Source organism: Sus scrofa, chromosome 7 (genome assembly GCF_000003025.6).
Source record: "Sus scrofa isolate TJ Tabasco breed Duroc chromosome 7, Sscrofa11.1, whole genome shotgun sequence".
Classification (NCBI taxonomy): domain Eukaryota; kingdom Metazoa; phylum Chordata; class Mammalia; order Artiodactyla; family Suidae; genus Sus; species Sus scrofa.
In genome coordinates this window covers 46,084,427-46,108,064 of record NC_010449.5, presented here as the reverse complement: position 1 = coordinate 46,108,064, position 23,638 = coordinate 46,084,427, and the positions used below count along the sequence as shown (strand labels likewise).

Below are 23,638 nucleotides of genomic sequence, written 5' to 3'. Positions count from 1 at the left end.
ACATGAAGCAAATGCTTCTGAAGGCTTTCAACACTGGCAGAACTTGAGCCAAACAATACAAGTTCTTATGAATACTCCTTTAACCAGTTTGCAGCAAACAAGTCTCATGCAAAGCATCGTCTAGATTGGTTTCATTGTATGCTTTGGGTGGGAGTGGGAAGGGAGCTTGAATTTGTCTGAATTGTTTCAGAATGCACCAGAGGGCTTCCTCCCCTTTCTCCCAACATCTCTTGACCCCTCTCCAAACACTAGTACCATCATTACCACCACTGCTACTACCACCGATGGTGAATTTTATTTAGTGCTTACTATATGCCAGGCACTTTTCTTGGTATTTTACATCTCCTATTATCTTACTGACTATTCAAACTATTCTACAGACCTATATACTACTTCCATCCTAATTTTGAACGTGAGAAAACCGAGGTACAGAGTGGTTAAGGAAGTTGCCACAGTCACACAGCTAGTAAGCAGAGCAGCCAGAAAAAGAAATGAGCCTGCTTTGTCTTGGTGTTTGGGACCCCCGACTAGAGCACTGGGAAAAGCTTCTGACTTGTCCAAATCACTGAAGAGCATAGATCCGCTTGGTCAGGGAAACCCTGGACCTGTACATTGTTCCTTAAACTGCTCTGACACCTAGAGGCGTAGAGTTTTTGACCTTCAAAATTTCATGGCTTTTGAGTTAACGTCAAAGGGTTATAATAGATGACGGCATTCTCCTGAGTGCTGTAAACTACTAAGGGGTTTTACAGGCATAAGTTCCAAAAATTCCTTTTATCTTTACTTTTATTTCTTTATTTTAAAAACAGAACTAAAATTGACTTACAAATTTATACTAGTTTAGGTGTACAACATAGTGGTCTGATATTTTTATACACTACAAAATGAACAACAATAAGTCTAGTTACTTGGGTCACCATACACAATTATTACAGTATTATAGTATATCCTTAAGCTGTTGAGGCTAGTTATTAATCATAGGTGTTGTTTGAAAAGTTTTGCACCTTGTAATATTGTCCACTGGTTTGAACAAATATATCATCTAAGTATAAATAGTTATTGGGAGTTCCCGTCACGGCTTAGCAGAAACGAATCCCACTAGTATCCATGAGGACACAGGTTTGATCCCTGGCCTTGCTCAGTGGGTCTGGCATTGATCTGGCATTGCTGTGAGCTGTGGTGTAGGTCGCAGACTCAGATCCTGAGTTGCTGTGGCTGTGGTATAGGCCGGGGGCTACAGCTCCAATTTGACCCCTAGCCTGGGAACTTCCACAGGCCAAGGGTGCGGCCCTAAAAAAAAGGCAAAAAAAAAATTATTTATTATGGGTTTGTACCGTGTCTTTGGGTACTTTTTGGTCTTTGAGGCCATGGACAAATGTAAATATTACATTTTCAATCTGTTTTTCACTGGCTTCCTGCATAGTTTTGTCCTACAAGGAACTAACTCCCTAGGGTTTCTTTAGCTTTGGAAACTGGTGTAGGTCTGACCAAGGCCTAGGGTGGAGAGAAATGGGATACAGACAGAAGGCAAGAATGTACGCAAAAATGGAAACCAGATGCATTGCTTGATCAGGTTACATATGCTACTTCATCCTGAATAAAGAGTAGAGGAGGGCCATGACTCAGCTTGACTCTGTATGAGATACGTACAAACGCCCCCAACTTTTATTGTTTTAATTTTTTAGCAACAACCTGATTGATTGTCCTTTCTTACAGTTTGGAGGAGCAGGGGATAGCAAAGGAAACACACTTCTCTGCTCAAAGATCTCATGTTCTAACAAATAAATAACTGAATGTCCCTTATGGCTGAAGATAATGACATTAAGGCAAATCAAGTCTTCATCTAGAATTTATCCAGGATTAATTCTAAATGGATTTTTTTCTTTTTTTACAGTTTTCAAATTTGCCATAAGTTCATGCACTGTCAGAATGGATTTTCATCTTTATATGAGGAAATTAAAGCTCATAGAAAAGTATGTTTGAATCAAAGGTTTGGTTTTCATATTTTTATCTCTCTGGACTTTCTATTGCAAATGACTTGATTTCTTTACTTGTGTGAACGAAACTTCCTGGTTCTTTTAGTGTTTATTTCAAGCTGTTTCCAGAGCAGATAATATTGTCAACATTGCCTTCATTATATTCATAAAATACAGTTATGATCAAGTGATAAAGGCATTTTCAAGTTAATAAGTAATATATAATTACAAGTAGGTGCCTTATCTAGAATTCCTCTTTCTTTTTTTTTGCCTATTAATATAAACAAAAGCAAGCAGCCAGATAAAGGCCTTTTCCCTTTGAGTAAGGATCTATATATCTGCTCCCTAGGATGACACAAAACATACGGTAACTATAAACATGATAACTAAAGTATAAACTATAACAACTAAATAATACATACATACAAATAGATGGCATAGAAATTTTGTTTAGGCAGATTATACTTAAAATACTTAGCAGGGCATAGTGAATCCTGGAAACCTTAAAACATGATTAGTTAACTGAAATTTCAGATATAGAATTATCAGGTGTTTAGTCCTGTGCACTGAAATTAAGGGCAATGGGACTGCTCCTTGTGCATTCAGTGGTTACAAGGGTGTACACATCAAAAAATTCATTGAAATGGATGTAAGATTTGTGCATTTTACCTCAAAAAAACCCCCAAAATATAAACAAACTGCAAAAGACTAAAAAGAAAACAAACCAAAAAAACCTCCTGCGATATGCAATCGGTCTTTTAATTGTTTATAATTTCAGATTTGCTGTTTTAATTAATGACTGAAACTTAAGAGTGGCGTGAAACACCTTTTGTTTCTCCTTCTATTTAATTACCTTTCCATAAGCTAAGTTTTTAAAAAAGATTTTGTGAACTTCTCATAAGGCGAGAAAGACTTTAACTTACCCATTTGCGAGTAGGATGGTGTAGTAATTACGTCCATAATTTCTTACAAAACACGAGGTCATCTGGGGTGGGGGTGGGGAAACGTCGCGAAAATTTTTCTTTCACGTTCCTCTCTTCCGCGGCCTAATATTTTTGTGGGGTATTTCAGGCCACGGTATTCAGATAGCAAATGAGTTGCTGAACTAAAGAACCTCTCCCAAAGATGCTGTGATTCTATTCTCCACCCTAGATTCTCGAAATTCACTTTTTCCCCGAATGCCACTAGAGGGCGTTTGAAAAACCTATCTATAGCACAACTGATATATATTGGATATATTTTAAAAACGGTTTGCCTTTGTGTTTTTTTCTCCCTGCATGCTAAACTCACATTCTCTGACGTCTAGTCTAGTTTCAGTCCAATCGCCGGGCCGAGTTTCACTCAGTGGCAGGTCGGGGAACCGCAACCAGAAAACACCCGGTAAAACATTGAGGAAAAAGAGGGACGACTACGACTCCCAGAAGGCAGCGCTTCAGGTCTCGCTGGCTCTCCGGCTGCCCAAGGAGCAGGCTCTGCGAGCCTCCTCTCATCTCATTGGTCAGCTTTCCTGTCAGTAAAGGTGGAGTAAGGAGGGGCCCGGCTAGCACAGTTCCCGCCACTCGGAGGAGCCGCAGAGAAAACCTAGAGAAGAAGCCGTCCTCGATTGGATACTCGCTGTTCTCGCGTAGGAATAACCAGCCAATCAGAGTGTATATATCCTCCCAAATACCCCACCCCTTCCTTGGGGTTACTTTTGTTGGCGGGAAAAGTAGAGAGGTTTTCGCGCCGGGGCGGGGCTACGCTAGGCTCTTTCGCGCGGCTCCGCTGGCAGGAGTTCCTTAGCAGCGAGCATGGCCGGGACCGTGGTGTTGGAAGATGTGGAGCTGCGAGAGGCGCAGAGAGACTACCTGGATTTCCTGGACGACGAGGTAAGGGAGGGCTGGGTGGTCCAGGAGCCCCGGGGGCCGCACTGAGGCCGAGGGAGACCGCGGAGCTCCAGGCTGCGGCGGCGGGACGGAGGTTAGGGACCTTCCGCCCTGATCTTGTAGCCTTTCTGGCAGCGGAGTCTGTGGTTGAGAGCAATCCTGTGGCTTTGCAGAGTACAAATGATGGCCGGGTCTCGCGAAAGGCGCAGGTTTCCTCCAAGCGCAAACCAAGTGCAAAGGCCACGCTGACTTTTTTCACTCCCTGCTCTCTTAATTTGGAGGGAGGGTCGGGGAAGGACCGCTGGAGAACGGTGATGGTAGTGACCTGCAGACTTATAGGGTCCCCAGGTTTTAGTGGCTGACTTTCCTGCCGGAGGAAACGACTCCCTTATTTGGCCGCGTTCCTTTTTCCCTACCTTTTGGGACGGAGAGAAATAGTGTTGGCGTGCAAATAAGGGGGGTTTGTATGCAGTTTAAGATTGACAGCCACAGAATGTTGTTTAAAGCGTCTTGAAGGGTTGATAGTGCTCTGTTTGCGAATGTCCGGATATGGGAACTCTATATTATGCAGATGATTGGGGAAATAAAGTAATTCCAGACAAAATTCTGCAACGAAAAGTCACTTTGAGTATTAAAAGTCTGTTTAATTTGCATTTTAACAAGGATTTTACTTGTTCTTTTTAAATTTTTTTTTTAGTTTTTAAATATTTTTTACATTGAAGGCTAGTTGACTTAGTGTTGTGTTTCAGGTGTATAGCAAAGTGATTCTGTTTTATATATGAGTGTGTGTGTGTATATATACACATATATATATATTCTTTCTCAGATTCCTCTTCATTAGACATTATTATAAGATTGAGTATGGTTCCTGGGCTATACAGTAGGTCCTTGTTTATTTTAGATATATTAGTATGTATCTGTTAATCCCAGACACCTACTTTATTCCTTCCCCTTAACTTGTCCTTAATTCCCCAGTAAAGGTTGTGAAATGACTGCACACAGAAGAGCTATTGGTGATAATAGGAATTACAGCATGGGTCTTGAGGAAGTCATAATTCATACACTGGTCTCTTAGGTGTCTTTGGAATGTGAGACTAGTGAGTGAAAATGTGGGAGGAACTGGGATTCACCTCTGCTGCAGAGATTGATATATTTATCTTGCTGTGAGAGCTGCCTCTGTTTAAAAGCATCATATATTTGAATTTGTGGCCGTTGTGACATGTGGTGGTTCTTTTGCAGGAAGATCAGGGAATTTATCAGAGCAAAGTTCGGGAGCTGATCAGTGACAACCAGTACCGCTTGATTGTCAATGTGAATGACCTTCGCAGGAAGAATGAGAAGAGGGCTAACCGGTGAGTGGCTAGGTGTCCACCGCCACATCCTGGCCCTGAGTCAGAATGGCTCCCTTCTCTTCATTGGATTGGAGTAGACTTCCCAGCAGAGGATCTGGATGAAATGTTTCTGACCTAGAAGCCCTTAGTACCTCACCTGCTCTTATGTTTTTTACTTCTTTCCAAAGTAGGTGGTAGGCATTTTCCTCTCAAGAGCCCTTCCTACCGTGTTTAATTATATATCATGTCTCTGTCTTTGATAAGTTGAATTAAGGTTGGCCCTCAGTTCTGGTGTATTTTACTGGGTCTTGTAGGATGGCAGGAGAAAGTAGAAGCCAGATTTTCACTCCTAAGCTTTGATTATCTAAAAATGTCTACTGCTGTTTTGTAGGTTGAGTTTTTTTTTTTTTTAAGTGCCGCATCTGTGACCTATGGAGGTTCCCAGGCTAGGGATCCAATTGGAGCTGTAGCCGCTGTCCTACGCCACAGCAACACTGGATCCGAGCCAAGTCTGTGAGCTACACCACAGTTCACAGCAACACCAGATCCTTAACCCACTGAGCAAGGCCAGGGATCAAACCCGCATCCTCAAGGATGCTAGTCAGGTTCGCTCACTGCTGAGCCATGACGGGAACTCCAGTAGGTTGAGTTTGTCAAGTTCTGCCCTCTCTGCCTAATGATTCTTCTTCTTGCCTATCCGCAGCCTCCTGAACAATGCTTTTGAGGAGCTGGTTGCCTTCCAGCGGGCCTTAAAGGATTTTGTGGCCTCCATTGATGCTACATATGCCAAGCAGTATGAGGAGTTCTACATAGGTTTGGAGGGCAGCTTTGGCTCCAAGCACGTCTCTCCCCGGACTCTCACCTCCTGCTTCCTTAGCTGTGTCGTGTGTGTCGAGGGCATTGTCACTAAATGTGAGTGGGCTGGAGTGGAGGGCTAATTGAATGGAGGTGGGATAGACGTGGGGTGGGGCAGGCTGGAAGGCAGGAAAGGTGCAGTAGGGTTGGGGAGCTTATGGCTTCAGAAGGGTGAAGCACTGAAATTTCAGGGTGAAGCTTGGAGGAGCCCAGCCGTGCACAGTGATGGAGGACCTGTGCCAGCAGAAGGAGGAAGTCTGCTGAGAGCAGAGGATTCTTCGCTCTTGGCAGTCTCCTCATTCTGACCCTGAACTTTTGCTACTTCTCCCTCTGGATGAACTGTGCTTAAAAGTGTACATCGGAGTTCCTGTCATGGCGCAGTGGTTAACAAATCTGACTAGGAACCATGAGGTTGTGGGTTCGATCCCTGGCCTCACTCAGTGGGTTAAGGATCCAGCATTGCCATGAGCTGTGGTGTAGGTTGCAGACGCAACTCGGATCCCGTGTTGCTGTGGCTCTGGCGTAGGCCAGTGGCTACAGCTCCGATTAGACCCCTAGCCTGGGAACCTCCATGTGCTGAGGGAGTGGCCCTAGAAAAAGGCAAAAAGACAAAAAAAAAAAAAAAAAATGTGTACATGGATAGGGTGTTTTGTGTATAAACATAAAAGTGAATGAATGACAGTATTGAAACAGTTCAACTAGTTGGAAGAACAGTTTCTGGAGTCATCATGTGCTTCGCTTTAGATCCCCTTCTCACTGTCCAGTGGGGTGATTTTCCATTCCTAGGCTCTCTAGTTCGCCCCAAAGTTGTCCGCAGTGTCCACTACTGTCCTGCTACCAAGAAGACCATAGAGCGACGTTATACTGACCTCACCACTCTGGAGGCCTTTCCATCCAGCTCTGTCTATCCCACCAAGGTAAGAGAAATAAATTGGTGGGGCTTCTTTAGAGGTTAGGCTCAGACATAGCTATTTAATGCAAGTAATTGGGTAATATTTGAAGTCTTCTAGATGTAAATGGGATGAAAAGTAAGGATTCATTTAAAGGAAAGATTGGTTGCTAGCTAGAGTTTAGTATGGAAAGTCCACAGTTCATATTTATTTTTGGCCATGCCCTGAGGCATGTGAGTTTCTGGACCAGGGATTGAACCCATGCCACAGCAGTGACTGGAGCCACTGTAGTGACAACACCAGATCCTCAACCTGCTGTACCACAAAGGAACTCCCACAATTCCTATTTTTAAAAAAAGAATATTCATTTTAGAAAAATTGGGAAATTGTGGAAGAGTTGAAAGAAGGAAAAAAGCCACCTAGTCCACATTGATCTTTTAGCAAAATTGTAATATCATATATAATCTTAGAATCTACTTTGAGTAATATGGAAAAGTACTTATGCTGTAATATTACTGTGAAGTTTGCAGATATTTAATTTGGGTTTGAGAAAAGGTTGGTATGGAGCATGGCTTTAGTCTCGGTGTTCAGACTGATCTGTATTATGAGGCCTTCCTAATGAAACAAAAGATGATTAATAGTGATTACTCGATGTCTGAATTCATTCTGTCCCTGTTGTTAGACTTTGAGAGCAATGGTCTCCAAAGGACTGTTGGGCACCAAGTGGGGTATAGATATAAAGAAGACCCAGTCCTTGTCTTCAGTTTTATCAACCAGTGGAGGACTCTTAACATGTAAACAAGACTATCTCCAGATGAACTCTGAGGCTTGACGGTGTTGAATGGCTTATGTTCTAGTTGGTGATGGCCTAAGAATTAGGACCCTGTCTTTTCCTCAGGCCAGTTGTATTTTCTAAGTCACCCTGTTCTCTTTATAACGATCCCTACTTTCTAGAAATTTTTCCCTGGGAACTGCTGAGGGGTTACTCTTCTGCTTTGCCATACAGCTAAAATATACCAGATCAGGTCCGCTGGGGGCCATCAAGACTGTGGTTCTTTTTTTTTTTTTTTTTGTCTTGTCATTTTTGGCCACCCTGTGGCATATGGAGTTCTAGGCTAAGGATCAGATCCAAGCCACAGTGGCAACCTAAGCTGGAGCTGCAGCAATGCCGGATCCTTAACCCACTATGCTGGACTAGGGATAGAACCTGCATCCCAGTGCTCCATAGCAGGAACTCCAAGTGTGGTTCTTAAGAGCACGGGCTTTGGTGTTTACTGTGCGACCATCGGAAACTTATTTAACCTATGTCAGCCTCAGTTTCCTTATTTGTAAAATGTGAAAAATACCTGCTTTTTGGACTGAGATATTGTGATGATTACATGAGATCATTTTATGAAATTACTACACAATGCCCTGCACACAGTAGGCACTCCATAAGTGGTAGCTGCTGTGTTTGTAGAAAACTCAAATGGCCAGGAAGTAAAACTTTAAAATGTTTTTATTGAAATTGAATATACAGAAAAGCTTACATAAGTATATAGCTCAGTGGAATTTTCCCAGCTGAATATACTTATAAAATCAGCATCCAGACCAGAAAACAGCACCTTACTAGCACTCAAAAGTACCCCCCGCGATCCTGGCATCTGGCAGCTTTGAGAACTTTTCCCTGTTTTTGTATTTTGCCTAAATGCTCTTCTCTTGTTCACCATGTTTTTGAGATTCGTCTGTGTTATAGGTGTACTCCATACATTTTCATTCCTGTGTGGTATTCACTTGTGTAAATATAGCACGTTTATCTCACCATTCTGTTGAAGGCGTTTGGAGATTTTCTAGTTTTTGGCTCTTAGGAATAGTGTTGCTGTGAACATTGTGGTACATGGCTTGGGGTAAACGTTTCTCTTGGATAATAACCTAGGAGTGAAAATACAGCCTCCTAGTGTAGGGGATGTAGGATCTCAATTTAGATCTTAATATAGCCGTGGTCCCTCCAGACCGTAGGTCACCCCTTCCATGAGATGGTTTATTACTAGAACAGACAGGAATGGAGAAAAAAACCCGAGAAGATACTTGGAGTCTTTTGTTTGTGGATACCAACCTCATGAGGTTATCTCCAAGTTCTATTTGTTTCATCCGACAACAGATGAGGTTGGCATTTCTTTTTTTTTTTTTTTTTTTTTTTTTTTTTGTCCTTGTGGGCTGCACCTGCAGCGTATGGAAGTTCCTAGGTTAGGGGTTGAATCAGAGCTACAGCCGCTGGCCTGCACCACAGCTACGCCAGATCCCAGCTGCGACTGCGACCCACACCACAGCTCACGACAATGCCAGATTCCCTGACCCACTGAATGAGGCCAGGGACTGAACCTGCATCCTCATGGATACTAGTCAGATTCATTTCTGCTGAGCCACAAAGGGGAACTCTGAGGTTGGCATTTCTAAGGCAGGGCTGAGCTGACTGCTTTTCTGTGTGCCTTTTCCAGGATGAGGAAAACAATCCCCTTGAGACAGAATATGGCCTTTCTGTCTACAAGGACCACCAGATCATCACCATCCAGGAGATGCCAGAGAAGGCCCCCGCTGGCCAGCTGCCCCGCTCCGTGGACGTCATCCTGGATGATGACTTGGTGGACAAAGTGAAGCCCGGTGACCGAGTCCAGGTGGTGGGCACCTACCGCTGCCTTCCTGGAAAGAAGGGAGGCTACACCTCAGGGACCTTCAGGTAGAGGACCAGTCCTGAGGTGTTGGAATGCTGCCAGCTGGGTGCAGTCTGTGCCCAGTGCGCCTTCTTCCTGAGAGTGACACTGGACGGGGGAGCCCTCCCCTGCCTGGGAGATGTGAGCCCTCCTTTCTGTCAGGGAAAAGGCGTGATACTGGCTTATGCTGCAAGTGGGAACTGCTGGTCATGGGGTCCCAGCCTCCTGGCTTACCTCGAAATTTCTCCCGTATCCCTCCCTCCCTCCTGCACACTGTCCCAAGCTCTGTGGGTCAGTGGGAGGGAGGTTTCCCAGGTGAGGCACCACCAACGTATGTGTTGTAGATGGAGAGAATCAGTGGTTTAATTCAGACCAGCTTTTCTTTTCTGTTTTTCTTTTTTTTTTTCTAATTGCCATTTCTAGATTAGTAGTCTAAGGTGGCTTTGGGTTGGGGTTAGGAATTGAAAATAGCCGCTTCTTCTCTCTGTCCCAGGACTGTCCTGATTGCCTGTAACGTGAAGCAGATGAGCAAGGATGCTCAGCCTTCCTTCTCTGCTGAGGATATAGCCAAGATCAAGAAGTTCAGTAAAACCCGTTCTAAGGTCTGGGCTTCCCTTGGGGCTTTGAGGCAGGGGACAACTTTGTTTTGGGTTGTATTTGGGCTTGGCCACCTCCTGGTCAGGAGGAAAGTCATGGTTTTTTCTCTGAAGTATTGGTCCTAGCTTCTGGTTTTGAGTCAGTGAGCAAAAGAGTGTTTCTGTTGTTTTTCTTTAATGTTTCTGTTGTGCTACCTGCTAAATGAACCTAATACAAATATTAGAGTAGGAGTTGGAATGTCAGTACGCCAATGGGTCTATAACTGAATACATTAATGACACATTGTTAATTAAATACTATTTTTTTTTTTCTTTAATGGCTGCACCCACAGCATATGGAAGTTCCCAGGTCAGGGACTGAATCCAAGCAGCAGCTGTAGCAACGCTGGATCCTTTGGCCTGCTGCACCAGGACTGAGATTGAACCTGCACCTCCTCAAGCCACCCACGCCATTTATTTTTCTTTAAAAATTTTTTAAAAAAATTTTATTTATTTATTTTTATTTTTTTGTTTTTTGGTTTTTTTTGCTTTTTAGGCCACACCCACAGCATATGGAGGTTCCCAGGCTAGGGGTCAAATCAGAGCTGTAGCTGCCAGCCTACGACAGAGCCACAGCAACGCCAGATCTGAGCCGCATTTGCCACCTGCACCACAGCTCACAGCAACGCCGGATCCTTAACCCACCGAGTAAGGCCAGGGATCGAACCCGCAACCTCATGCTTCCTAGTTGGATCCGTTTCCGCCTCGCCACGATGAGAACTCCAAAAAGTTGTTTTTTTTGTTTTTTTTTTTTAAGGAGAGACTGTCCATATTTAGAATTGAGCAAGATAAGTACATGTGTGACAAAGGTTCCTGCTGAAGCACAATAGACATTCTTATTAAACCTCAAATGTTTTGAGCCTGGAAACTCTTTTTTTCTTGAAGAAGCTCTAGCGGATTTTGGAATCCAGGCTTCCTTTGCACCTCTTCTGGTAATGGTGTGAGGAGTGTGGAAGTTCTTCGAGAAGTCCTAAGAGAAGAAGCTTTTACCATTAAATACAGTGTGTTTCTTCACACCTCTTTTGTGGGATGAAGTAGGAAGTGAGTTCCTCAAGCTCCATTGGGTCTCCTTAGGCTTTTCTCTCTGTGGTTGTCTGTCCTGTAGGATATCTTTGACCAGCTGGCCAGGTCGCTGGCCCCCAGCATCCATGGCCACGACTACGTCAAGAAGGCCATCCTCTGCTTGCTCTTGGGAGGGGTGGAACGAGACCTTGAGAATGGCAGCCACATCCGTGGGGACATCAATATCCTTCTGATAGGTATGGTGTCGGGGACTTGCTGTAGCCTCTTGGTCTTTCTTGTGGGCTGTGGCTGCAGGAATCAGCTGTCAGATTATGTGTTTGTATCTGGCTGTATTTCAGTCTCATTAAAAGGGCAAAAGTCTGAAGTGGAATTTTTTAAATTTCTCTTTCTTTTTATTACTCAGTGAATTTACTACATTTATAGTTGTACAGTGATCATCACAATCCAGTTTTATAGTATTTCCATCTATTTTTTCTTTATTGGCCTCCCTGTGGCATATGGAGTTCCCAGGCCAGGGATCAGATCTGGGCCACCATTGCGACATATACCGCAGTTGTGGCAATGCTAGATCCTTTAACCCACTGTACCAGGCCGGGGATGGAACTTTCACTCTGGCCCTGCAGAGAGGTCCCTGATCCTGTTGCTCCACAGTGGAGACTCCCTTAAGTGATTTTTAAAAAACTATGATTTCTGAGTTTCCTGACTTATAATGTCTAAAATATAATCTTCCAGGAATGATAAAGGGAAAGAAACAATATTAACAACCAGTTACTCTCTATTTCTATTGTGTCTGTGCTAGAAGAGCAGCCCTTGCTGGGGAGTGGGGGAGTTCCCTAGAGTCACCACTGCCCCCATCCAATTACAGGAGACCCGTCCGTCGCCAAGTCCCAGCTTCTGCGGTATGTGCTGTGCACCGCACCGAGGGCCATCCCTACCACGGGCCGGGGCTCCTCTGGAGTGGGTCTCACGGCCGCCGTCACCACAGACCAGGAGACAGGTAAGGATGGAAGGCTTCCTGGTGGAGGCCCAGCAGAGAGGTGAGCACAGAGTCTGAGCTGCCTCTGGGCACCAGCTTATGTTGGGAAGATAAACTGGAGAGGTTGGCGTAGGCCAGGTTCTAGAGGATTGAGTGGCAGCAGTGATGAATTATTTAAATCTTTGGGTGGTCCCCTCATGACCCCATCGCCTAGAAGGTGGTTGGAAAGAGTTTTGAAGGAGAAAGCTTCTCAAATTGGTCAGGAAATAAAAATGAAGACCACTTTATACATTAGAGGAAGGGATTTGAAGGCCAGTGAAAAGAGAAGCGAGGTCCCGCTGGGAAATCGCTTGAAGATGAGGATAAAGAGAGAACGTCTACAAAGGAAGTGTGTTGCAGGCCAGCCGCTTAGCTGTCAGCGTGGGCCGAGGTGTGTGTCCTGATGGGAGCTTGCAAAGGCAACCCCAGGGTTTCCGCGGGACCTAGAAGCTGACGCCTCGTCGCTGTGTACTCGTCCTCACGTGTGACGGTGGAGGTGCTCAGGAAGGAGCCCGGCACCTCTCCCCTCCGTCCCCAACAACCCGGACGGCAGCGTGTGTTTGTCCCTCCCCACCTCCCAGGGGAGCGCCGTCTGGAGGCGGGGGCCATGGTCCTGGCCGACCGGGGCGTGGTGTGCATCGACGAGTTCGACAAGATGTCCGACATGGACCGCACGGCCATCCACGAGGTGATGGAGCAGGGCCGCGTCACCATCGCCAAGGCCGGCATCCACGCCCGGCTCAACGCCCGCTGCAGTGTTCTGGCAGCTGCCAACCCCGTCTACGGCAGGGTGAGTGGGATTGCCACTTGGCCGTTGTCCTCCCCTTTATGTGGTTTTGCCGAGTCACTGGCCTGTGAAGTACATTCCAGGTGCCCCAGGGGAGTGACCGGCCAAAGACGAGAGCAAGCTCCTCATCTTGTTCCCGTCCCTGCTGTAGGGCCATGGTTCTTCACCCATTCATCCACATCACAATCCTCTGGAAAGCTGTTTACTTTTTTTTTTTTTTTTTGGTCTTTTTATCTTTTCAGGGCCACACCCATGGCATAATGGAGGTTTCCAGGCTAGGGGTCCAATTGGAGCTATAGCCACCAGCCTACACCACAGCCACAGCAACATGAGATCCGAGCCACATCTGTGACCTACACTATAGCTCATGGCAACACTGGATCCCCAACCCACTGAGCAAGGCCAGGGATCGAACCTGTGTCCTCATCGATGCTAGTCAGGTTCATTAACAGCTGAGCTACGATGGGAATGCCAGGAAAGCTATTTACTTAAAGTAACTTTTCTTTTTTTTCCTTTCTTTAGGGTTGCACCTGTGGCATATGGAGTTTCCCAGACTTGGGGTCGAATTGGAACTGTAGCCACAGCCACAGCAGTGTAGGATCTGAACCCTTTCTGCAACCTACACCACAGCTCACGGCAGTGCTGGATCCCCGACCCACTGAGGGAGGCCAGAGATTGAACCTTTGTCCTCATGTGTACTAGTCGGATTTGTTTCCACTGGGCCACAACAGGAACTCCCTTGTCATGTCTTCTTAATGGGTGGGAAGAGGGCCTCATCTTCAGAGCTGGTCCTGCCTGGGCATGAGAGGAGCAGGATGGAGCTTGGGAGGGAGGTGGCTGGTTTTGAGACCCACACTCAGCCTGTCAGAGGCACCGAAGCCGGGAGGTGGAGCCCTGTTTGCTTGGAAGGAGGACGAGGGGCAAACTGAGGGCAGTGGTTCCTCACCCATTCATCCACATCACAATCCTCTGGAAAGCTATTTACTCTTTTTTTTTTTTTTTTTGAGTTCGCTCCCTGGGCCTCAGTGGCAGGAGGGCTGCATGTAGAGGAAATGAATTCAGTTTCTTTTTGGGTTCCAGACGCTTTACTTCCTTGCTGCTTGTTCACACTGTTTGAAGGTCTGGTCTTCACTCTCCCGTAACCGATCCACCTCCTGGTCCTTTCCCTCCCATTGATGTCACCTCCCCGCTCCTTTCTTCTCGTGTTCCCCACCCAGTACGATCAGTATAAGACCCCCATGGAGAACATAGGGCTGCAGGACTCGCTGCTCTCCCGATTCGACCTCCTCTTCATCATGTTGGATCAGATGGATCCCGAGCAGGATCGGGAGATCTCAGACCACGTCCTCCGAATGCACCGCTACCGGGCCCCCGGGGAACAGGATGGCGACGGTGAGGCGGAGGGAAGAGGACGGCTGCTGGGAGGGTACCTAGACGCCAGCCGCTATTGGGCCCAGCCAGGTCGTGGTGGGTGGGCAGCGTTGGGGTGATGGGGAAGGTGCCCGCCTCCCTGGCCACCTCCCCGCTCACCGGAGCTTCCTTAGGTGTGTCTCTCTTCCATTTCCGGGTTCGGGAACACCTTTGAGGAATTGCTGTTGGCCCCCCTCCTTCTTTATAGGCCCCACGTGTTGGCTTCCTTCTGGGTCCTTGCTTTGTGTTTCAGAGGAAGCAATTTCCCCTGGGTTAAGCTTTTCCTTATTCTCCTTCCTCCCAACTTGGGTTTTCCAGCAATGCCTTTGGGGAGTGCCGTGGATATCCTGGCCACGGATGACCCCAACTTTAGCCAGGAAGACCAGCAGGACACCCAGATTTATGAGAAGCATGACAACCTTCTGCATGGCACCAAGAAGAAAAAGTGAGTGGTTTTCATCTTCAGGGAACCTGAGATGTATCACCTGAGACCATGTTTCAGGGTGTGTCTATATGTGCTGCCCAGGTGAAGATCATGCTTGGGGTCTTGACCATGGGGGCCTGTTTTCTTTTCTGGATCCCCAGAAACACCCTTTCCCCTGGCCACTTGCCTTGTGAACGTTGGGGTGATCAAGCTTGGTGCTGGTCTTTTCCTAAAATGGAAAGCTGTGAGGAGCTACCTGGGGGTGTGTTGTGTTATGTACGAGACGTGTTGCACAAGTCATGTGGCCATTTGTGATGCCCTTATGTTGAAGGGGTGGCAGATCGAAAGTGTTGGATTTGCAGGTAGATTTAAGGAAAGGAGACTTGTGATCAGGTACTCAGAGCCTGGCTGTGGTGCAGCAGGAAGGCTCACAAGTCTTCAAACCCAGTGGTTTAAGAACATAGCATTTAGAATCAAAAAATGAAATTTGAGTCCACTTAAGATTCTTTGAGCTGTTGTTTTCCCACTGATAAAATAGGGCAATTAACACCTAAACTCCCTGCCTAAGCTGCCTGCTTCCCAAGTAATACCTAAACGATACTGTAGAATTAAATAAAAATATGTGAGGGGGGTTTGTACATGTTCAGAATAAATGGGGTTCCGGCTGGAGCCCTGCTGTCAGGGGACCTGGGCTTCCTCAGGAGGGGCAGAGCCACGCCCCCGGGCAGGTGCTGGGCTGTGGCAGGGAAGTGAGATCATTGTGTGTGGTCCAGGGAGAAGATGGTGAGTGCGGCTTTCATGAAGAAATACATCCACGTGGCCAAAATTATCAAGCCCGCCCTGACGCAGGAGTCGGCCGCCTACATCGCGGAGGAGTACTCCCGCCTGCGCAGCCAGGACAGCATGAGCTCTGACACCGCCCGGGTGAGCCGCCTGCGGGACGCTGACCTGGAGCCCCTGTTGTCTGGGAGCGCTGGAAGCGTCTTAACTTCTTGATTCCTTAAGCTTTTTCTTCCTGGTCTGAAGGGCTTCCTGTCACACAATTGTAATCATTTCCTTTTACAAAGGGGAATGCAGTGCAAACCCCAGAATGTGTGTCTCAGTTCAGGTGGCTTTGGCCACCGGGAGCTGTGGTTCATTCAGCCAACCTGAGAGCCTTCCAGGGGCTGAAGGAGTCTCTGTTCTGACTTGCAGTCCTCGGAGAGCTCAGACCTGGGCCAGGGAGGCAGAATGGTTGATGGAAAAAAAGATCATATGTATGTAGTTGTAAGTTTAAGCCACAGCGTGGTACCCGGAACGGAACGGTTGTGAGGTGGATGGAGTATAGATAAAGACGCTGTTCACTTTTCCTCAGACTTTCCAGAAGGAGTATGAACATCAGGGGATTCCCAGAGGGTGTGACCCTTGAGCTGGACCTTGACAAACAAGGAGTTGGGTAGCCAGGGTGGTCATCCAAGGCTATTTCTAGAAACCCAGTACATCTGCCCAGAATTTGTCTAAACCTTTTGGGGCAGTGTGGTTTACACAGGATTTCACAGCACAAAGACCCAGATCCCAGACTCCATCCTGATGTGATAGATTTAGACTCTAGGATTCAGACATGATCCCAGATCGTCTGTCCCAGCCTCACACCCAACGGGAATTCTGTCTTCTGGAATCCTTGCTGGGACTTCCTTGACACCTCCAGTGACAGCATGCCTCCTACATCACTGCATCGAAATGGCAGGAGAGTCGTCTTTTTATTTGGCTTATACCTGCGTCCCTGTAACTTCTACCTACCCATGGGCCTTAATTTTGTTTTCTAGACATTGTGTGTGACTTGTTTTCTTCAGATTAAACAACCTTGTCTTTTTAATTGTTTCTCCCATCATGGGAACATGTTCGGTCAAAGGCCCTCTCACTGAACATAAGGCACTGTTTGAGTTGTCCTAGTGGGATTGGTAAATCTCTCAGTTGGGGTTCTCTGCTCTTGCAGGCTAGGATTTCACAGCTTTAGGGTATTCAAGAATTGGAGCTGGTATAACCTACAAACTCTGGTAGCTTTCTAAATTATTTGAAAAAAAATTGGTGAGTTAAATATGAATATATTTGTTTTTGAATGTCAGATTGGGTATAAGTGATAACTTGGAAAACATGAAAACAGAAGTGACCAGACGGCATCCCTCTGAAGTGTCAGAGGAGGGGAGATGGGTGTGTGTGTGTGTGTGTGTGTGTGTCAGCATCCAGCCCTGGGCTCTGACCCCAGGCCTGCAGTCACATTTGGACCTTGTCCACATCCTTTGAATCCCAGGTCTTGGTTTTTTATCCATAAAAGGAGAAGGTTGGATGACGCCGGGGATGCTTACCTAGAAGGTACATCAGAGTCACTTGAAACTTAAAATCACACACGTCCAGTGCTAATCCAGACCTTCTGATCCATTAGATCAGGCATTCAGACAATAGCATTTTAGAAAGATAAAGTCCCCCACCTCCCCCGTCAGAGATATGGTGTCAGAAGCACTTGATAAGAACACGTCAGAATTCAGCTCCTTCTCTGGACACAGGTGGGCTTCCCCTGCTTCAGCAAGTTTGTCTGAAGATAAGCTCCCGCACACTCGCACTTAGTGTGCCCTTGGACAGATTACTTGAAGCTCTTCGAGTCCCATTTTCCTCGACTCTAAGGCTTGTCCGGGTCATTCAGGGTGGTGACTGACCCAGTGAGCATGGAAGCTGGGTCCTGGTGTGCTGCGGGCCTGTAGGAAGTTTCTCCCTCATTGTTCTCTCTCAGCGGTCAGATGCCGGCTCGTCTTCTTCGCCGTCCACCTCATCCTCCCTCCTTCAACCCTCTCTCATCATGTTTCCAAGGTTATTTCTCTATTTATTTTCTGGACTTGACTGTGCCCGAGACATGTGGAGGTTCCCAGGCCAGGGATCAAACCCTCACCATAGCTATAACCAGAGCCGCTGCAGTGACAGCACTAGGTCCTTTACCCGCTGTGCCATATGGGAACTTCTATCTTTTTGAATTCTCTTTAGTTTTTCTGACTCCATGGCTTGGACCTCTCGGAGCTTTTCTGGTGGAGTCTCTCCCTCTGTGTGGTGGAAGTGACAGGCCACAGGGCTTCTGGATGAGTGACCCCCCCCAACACCTGTTTCCTCCCCCAGACATCTCCAGTGACAGCCCGGACGCTGGAAACTCTGATTCGATTGGCCACGGCCCATGCCAAGGCCCGCATGAGCAAGACGGTGGACCTGCAGGACGCGGAGGAGGCTGTGGAGCTGGTCCAGTACGCTTACTTCAAGAAGGTGAGGGTCTGGGCACTGGGCCTGAGGCTCTCCTGAATGGGTCGTTGGGGTTCGGGCCTCCCAGTTGCACATGGCCAACACCTGCCCCTGGGTGGTGGGCAGACAGCAGCATCTCCCCTAGCCTCCCTGTCCTGGCACCTGCAGCACCAGTGGTTCTCAGTCCTGGTACCTGCGAGGACCAGTGGAAAGGCTTTAAAACACCAAAACCAGAGCCCCTGGCAGCCCCAGGGATGCTGGCTTCATTGATTTGCTGCCCCTGCTCCTTCCTTTGCCTCTTGAACAAGTAGGTGTTTCCCAAGGATCAGCCTTTCCCATGGCAGACTCTTCAGGTGTCCCTCTCACCCCTGCTTCTGCTGTGACACTGTGCCTATCATTTTATTTCTTTATTTTTGTTTCTTTAATTTTTTTTTGTCTTTTTAGGGAGGCACCCATGGCATATGGAGGTTCCCAGGCTAGGGGTCTAATCGGAGCTATAGCCGCCGGCCTACACCACAGCCACAGCAACTCGAGATCCAAGCCACGTCTGCGACCTACACCATAGCTCATGGCAACGCTGGATCCTTAACCCACTGATTGAGGCCAGGGATCAAACCTGGGTCCTCATGGGTACTAGTCGGGTTTATTAACCTCTGAGCCATGACAGGAACTCCTGTATCTATCATTTTAGACACCGGTCAAGGCAACTCCCTACTCCTCGTCCCTTCTCCCCAGTCTGGTGGATTTTGGCCCTGGGCTTCAGATGTGGGTCTGATCAGCTTTTCCCAACTTACTCCATATGCAGGGGGTTGTTATTTATTTATATTTGGTCGCACCCACTGCATACAGGAGTTTCCAGGCCAGGGATCAAAGCTGCGCCATGGCAGTGACCTGGGCCACTGCAGAAACAATGTTGGCTCCTTAACCCTCTGCACCACATGGGAACTCCTGTTTTTAAAAAATATTTTATGGCCACACCTTGGGATATGGAAATTGCCGGGCCAGGGATTGAATCCGAGCTGTAGCTGTGATCTCTGCCACAGCTGGGGCAATGCTGGATCCTTTAACCTACTGCGCTAAGCCAGGTAGCTACCTCCATAGCTACCTGAGCTGCTGTATTTGGATTCTTAACCCAGTGTACCTCATGGGAATTCCTGTCTTAAATACTTGCTTTATAAAGAAATGGATTGGTTTTCCACTTAACCATTGTGGGATAGACCTTCTCCCACTCATTTCTGTGTTCAGCAAACATTGTTTGAGCACCTTCTTGTGAAGGCTGTAGGGATACTGCCAGCCCACCTCTTGCCCATGGCCTTGGGACTTGGGAATGAGAGACTAGGTCATCAGACCGAAGACGTCACTGCTGATGGTGCAAGAGGGACCCCTCTTTAGGGTTCTTCATTCAGTCCCAGCATCTGTGACTCTCCTCCCCCGCTCCATGCCTGGCTTGGTCCTAGGTTCTCGAGAAGGAGAAGAAGCGTAAGAAGCGAAATGAGGATGACTCGGAGACAGAAGATGAAGGGGAGAAAAGCCAAGAGGACCAAGAGCAGAAGAGGAAGCGGTCAGATGGGGCAGAAAAGGGAGATGGGACTCCGATTAGGGCTGGGGAGGGGGCGGAAGGGGGCAAGGCTGCAGGAAAGGGTACCCAGACCAGCCCTACCGAGGGTCAGAGGGTGAAGGTGACCGGGACAGAAGGAAGGTGACAGCCCCCTTGTCCTCTTCCTTCTGGAGAAGCAGGAGCTGTTAACACAGCCGGTGGCTGCTGAGTACATGTGTCAGACGTCTTCCCTCCGGGTTACTTCCTCCTCTCCTGCCTGCGGTTGACTTTAGGAGGGCGGGCGACAGGGACAGCACTGGGAAGTGCGGCCTGCTTGTGCTTTAGTCCAGAGACTTTCAGTCTCTTTCAGAAAAAGCGGTGGTTTTTGCTGGCCCTGGCCCTGGCCACTAGGATTGTAGATGGTTTTCGTTGTTCATTCCTGGTCAGAGGTGCGGGATGGGGCTCACCAAAGCCCATCTCTTTACCACTGTGGGTATTTTAGGAGAAAGACCCGTCACTCGGATGCCAAAGATGGAGACTCCTATGACCCCTATGACTTCAGTGACACCGAGGAGGAAATGCCTCAGGGTGAGCGAGCGTCCCCCGGTAGAGAGGTGGCCCGTGGTCCTGACTCCTTAGTGCTCTGCCTGCCACCTTTCTGCGCACCCCCTGCCTCTGGCTCCCCGCTTGGACCTCTGTGCCCAAGACGTTTGTCAGAACTTTGGAAATAAGCTTGGCCCTGTTGTCTGCTTCCTTCTCGGTTAACTGGGCTCTTTGCTGAGCCTGGTGTGAGCGCCCCAGGTCCTGTGTGCTGAGGGTCCCTGCCTGACCTGAGGCCTTTCCCCTGCCCGCCCTGGCCCCAAGAGCCCCAGGAGAGGCATGTCACTGAGGGCTGGGGCGGACGGAAGGCCTCGGGCCTGTGGCCAGGGCTTCACCTGCTCCCTGCTCCCCCCTGATCCCCTGCATCTGCCTCCCCTCAGTGCACACTCCCAAGGCGCCAGACTCGCAGGAGACCAAGGAGGCCCAGAAGGTGGAGCTGAGCGAGTCCAGGTGAGCAGGGAAGGACTTCTCTGCAGAGGCTGTGAACAAGCTGTTCTCCATGGAGCCGGAGACTAGGAGCCCATGAGTTTTTAGAACATTTTCTATTCTTTTGCTTTGTTTTGTTTTGCTTTTTAGGGCTGCACCTGCAGCATATGAAAGTTCCCAGGCTAGGAGTCTAACTGGAGCTACAGCTGCCGGCCTACACCACAGCCATAGCAACACCAGGTCTGAGCCAAGTCTGCGACGTACACCACAGCTCACAGCAACGCCGGATCCTTAACCCACTGAGAGAGGCCAGGGATTGAACCAGTGTCCTCATGGATGCTGTTGTTCCATGACGGGAACTCCAGAACATTTTTTATTCTGATGGTAATTTCAAACTCGAAAAAAGTTGTGAAAATAGCCTGAAGAATTCTTGTTTACTCTTTACGAAGAAGCCCTAGTTTTATTGTTTGCTTTATAAATAACTCACTCTGTGGGAATTTTAAATCAGATAACCTTTTGAGATTAGGAAGAAGCGTCTTAGAGCAGGGACAGGATTTTTCTTACTGTAACCGTGGGTTCTTCTCCATAGGATATGTATGTGTGTGTGTATTTTTTTATATTCTTTTAATACCTCAAACACATACAACACAATATATTCACTGAAGAAAATTTGAAGACGTTGAAAAGTATTTAGGAAAAACACCAAGATCAAATGTAATTCCACCCCCTAGAGACAACCATGAACCTTTATCTTAAAGCGGTTTCTGAAACAGCTCTTTGAGATCTCTTTTCAGTGACTGCAGGGTTTCCCTGTTGTACATTTTTTTGTGTTTTCTCTATTGATGGACATTTAGCTTCCATAAAGCTGCTCTTTACAGTCAAACAACTCTTAAATGTATCACTGTGCTGTGGTGGAGCTGTGGGGTTTGTTTTTAGAAATGAACTCCCTGGGTCAAGGGATTTGCGCTTGAAATTGTAGGGTGTGTGGCTGACTCGCCTCCCAGAGATACTGTCCCTGTTTGGATTTCTGCGGATGGTGTATGGATGCCAGACTCACATTCTCAGGGGCCTCTGATTTTTAAAATGCTTGTTTCGCAGTGTGCAGGAATCCCTGTAATACAGCAGCCAAGTTTTAAGGGGGAGCTGGGCTGTGGGGTGGCCATCAGGGGTGGGGTGTGGGCGACAGTTTGGGGGAGTAACACCCACATCCTCCCCCTTCACCCTTCCTTTCCTGTCCTGGGCAGGTTGAAGGCCTTCAAGGCAGCCCTCCTGGAGGTGTTCCAGGAAGCTCACGCACAATCGGTGGGCATGAATCGCCTCACAGAATCCATCAACCGGGACAAGGAAGAGCCTTTCTCCTCCTCAGAGATCCAGGCTGCGCTGAGCCGGATGCAGGATGACAACCAGGTCATGGTCTCCGAGGGCATCGTCTTCCTCATTTGAGGGGCCTCGTCTCTTGGGCTTTACATTTTTACGTTTCCTCCCTCCCCCTGCTCCCCCAGTATTTGCCTTCATTCCCTGAATGTCAGTGTTGGATGGAACTGAAGTGGGGCCCGCATGTGGAAGCGGAGTCAGGACTCCATGGAAGCTTGGGGGATGGGTGTTGAAAGCCGCTGTGGAGCGAAGAAGGTGGGCAGGACCAAGACGATGGCGTCCTCCCTGCTGACAGCCAGACCACACTCCACGGCCCCTCCCCAAGCAAGCACCCAGTTTTTTTTAGGCACAGCTAGTTTCTGTTCATCTTTTCTCTGTGTGTGGGCTGTTTCTTCCCTCCTTCGCACTTTGGTCTAGAACAAACTTTGGGTTCTGTGCTGGTGGAGGGAGAGAGGCTGAGGCAAGTCCTAAGACCAGGAAAGCTTGCTTTGTACTGTCACCATACGTACAAAAGACTCATACGAACTTTTGACCCATATATCCAAGACATTTAATAAACTTAGGCTTTTTTTTTTTTTTTTTTTTTTTTTTAACTGTGCACGTGGCCTTAATACTGTGATTTTATGGACACAAGCTACGTTTCCTTGCAAGCTCCACCCTGTGGGCTGGGCTGCCTGCCTTTCCCTGCCTTTACCCAGAGTCACCGCACGGTGGCAGCAGTCCGCTGCACTCTCCGGGGGTTAGGCCTTCTCTGGGCAGTTTTCGTGAAAACTGCAAACCTGGAGTTCTTCCTGTGATGCAACAGCAGCGCGATGGGTGGCGGCTCGGGAGCCCCGGGACGCAGGTTCAATTCTCAGCCCAGCACAGTGGATTAAGTAAGCATCCCACATTGCTTCAGCTGGGTGTAGGTCGCCACCACGGCCCACATCTGATCCCTGGCTGGGAACTCCATATGCTGCAGGGCAGCCAAAAAAGAAAACACTGCGAACTAAACCTTGCTGATTTAAAATAGCTCAAGGACCGCAGGAGGCCAGTGAGTGAAAGTCTGGGAAGGTTGACCCTCTGCCTGGGTTTTCTGAGCAGGAATCAAATCCCCTTCATGGAGAAATGATACTTGATACCTCAGACACCTAAATCGTGTAAATCCCCTTAAAGGATCCTCGTGAAACCATTTAACTTCTGGTGTCCAGCCCTTAGAGCTTGTTAGCCGTTTGCAGAGAAGTTTGTGGAGGGACCAGGGCGTGACTTCTATCCTGCTCTGTGGTTGGTTCTTCTGAGGAAATTTTGAGGTTACTGAAATAAAAAGAAGAAAACAAAAGTGTGTGACTTGATGGCGGGGCCAGCATGGAGGCTGCCTGAGAAGAGGTTGTTCAGGTTCCTGCTCAAAGATCCGTGAGGTGCTTCTCCACCTTGTTGCTGAGGGGAGCCCAGTTTCCCTGAGGCAGTGAGGCTGTGGGAGGGAGTCCAGTTTCATCGTTGTGGTTTTCCACACATGTGAGATCCAAGTCCTGCTGGAAGTGCTTTGCAGAGTCAGTCAAT

At 47.8% G+C, this 23,638-nt stretch overlaps 1 protein-coding gene across 1 annotated transcript; it reads left to right on the top strand.

The window, feature by feature from the left end:
* MCM3 (minichromosome maintenance complex component 3) lies at window positions 3,640-23,417 on the top strand. The gene is made up of 17 exons (XM_001924813.6): window positions 3,640-3,844; window positions 5,081-5,193; window positions 5,876-6,084; window positions 6,814-6,944; window positions 9,395-9,633; window positions 10,101-10,209; window positions 11,348-11,501; window positions 12,131-12,262; window positions 12,862-13,070; window positions 14,285-14,459; window positions 14,796-14,922; window positions 15,675-15,825; window positions 18,046-18,186; window positions 19,620-19,723; window positions 20,202-20,287; window positions 20,680-20,749; window positions 21,970-23,417. The coding sequence occupies exons 1-17, from the start codon at window positions 3,767-3,769 to the stop codon at window positions 22,166-22,168; spliced, it is 2,427 nt and encodes an 808-aa protein (XP_001924848.1). The 5' UTR covers window positions 3,640-3,766; the 3' UTR covers window positions 22,169-23,417.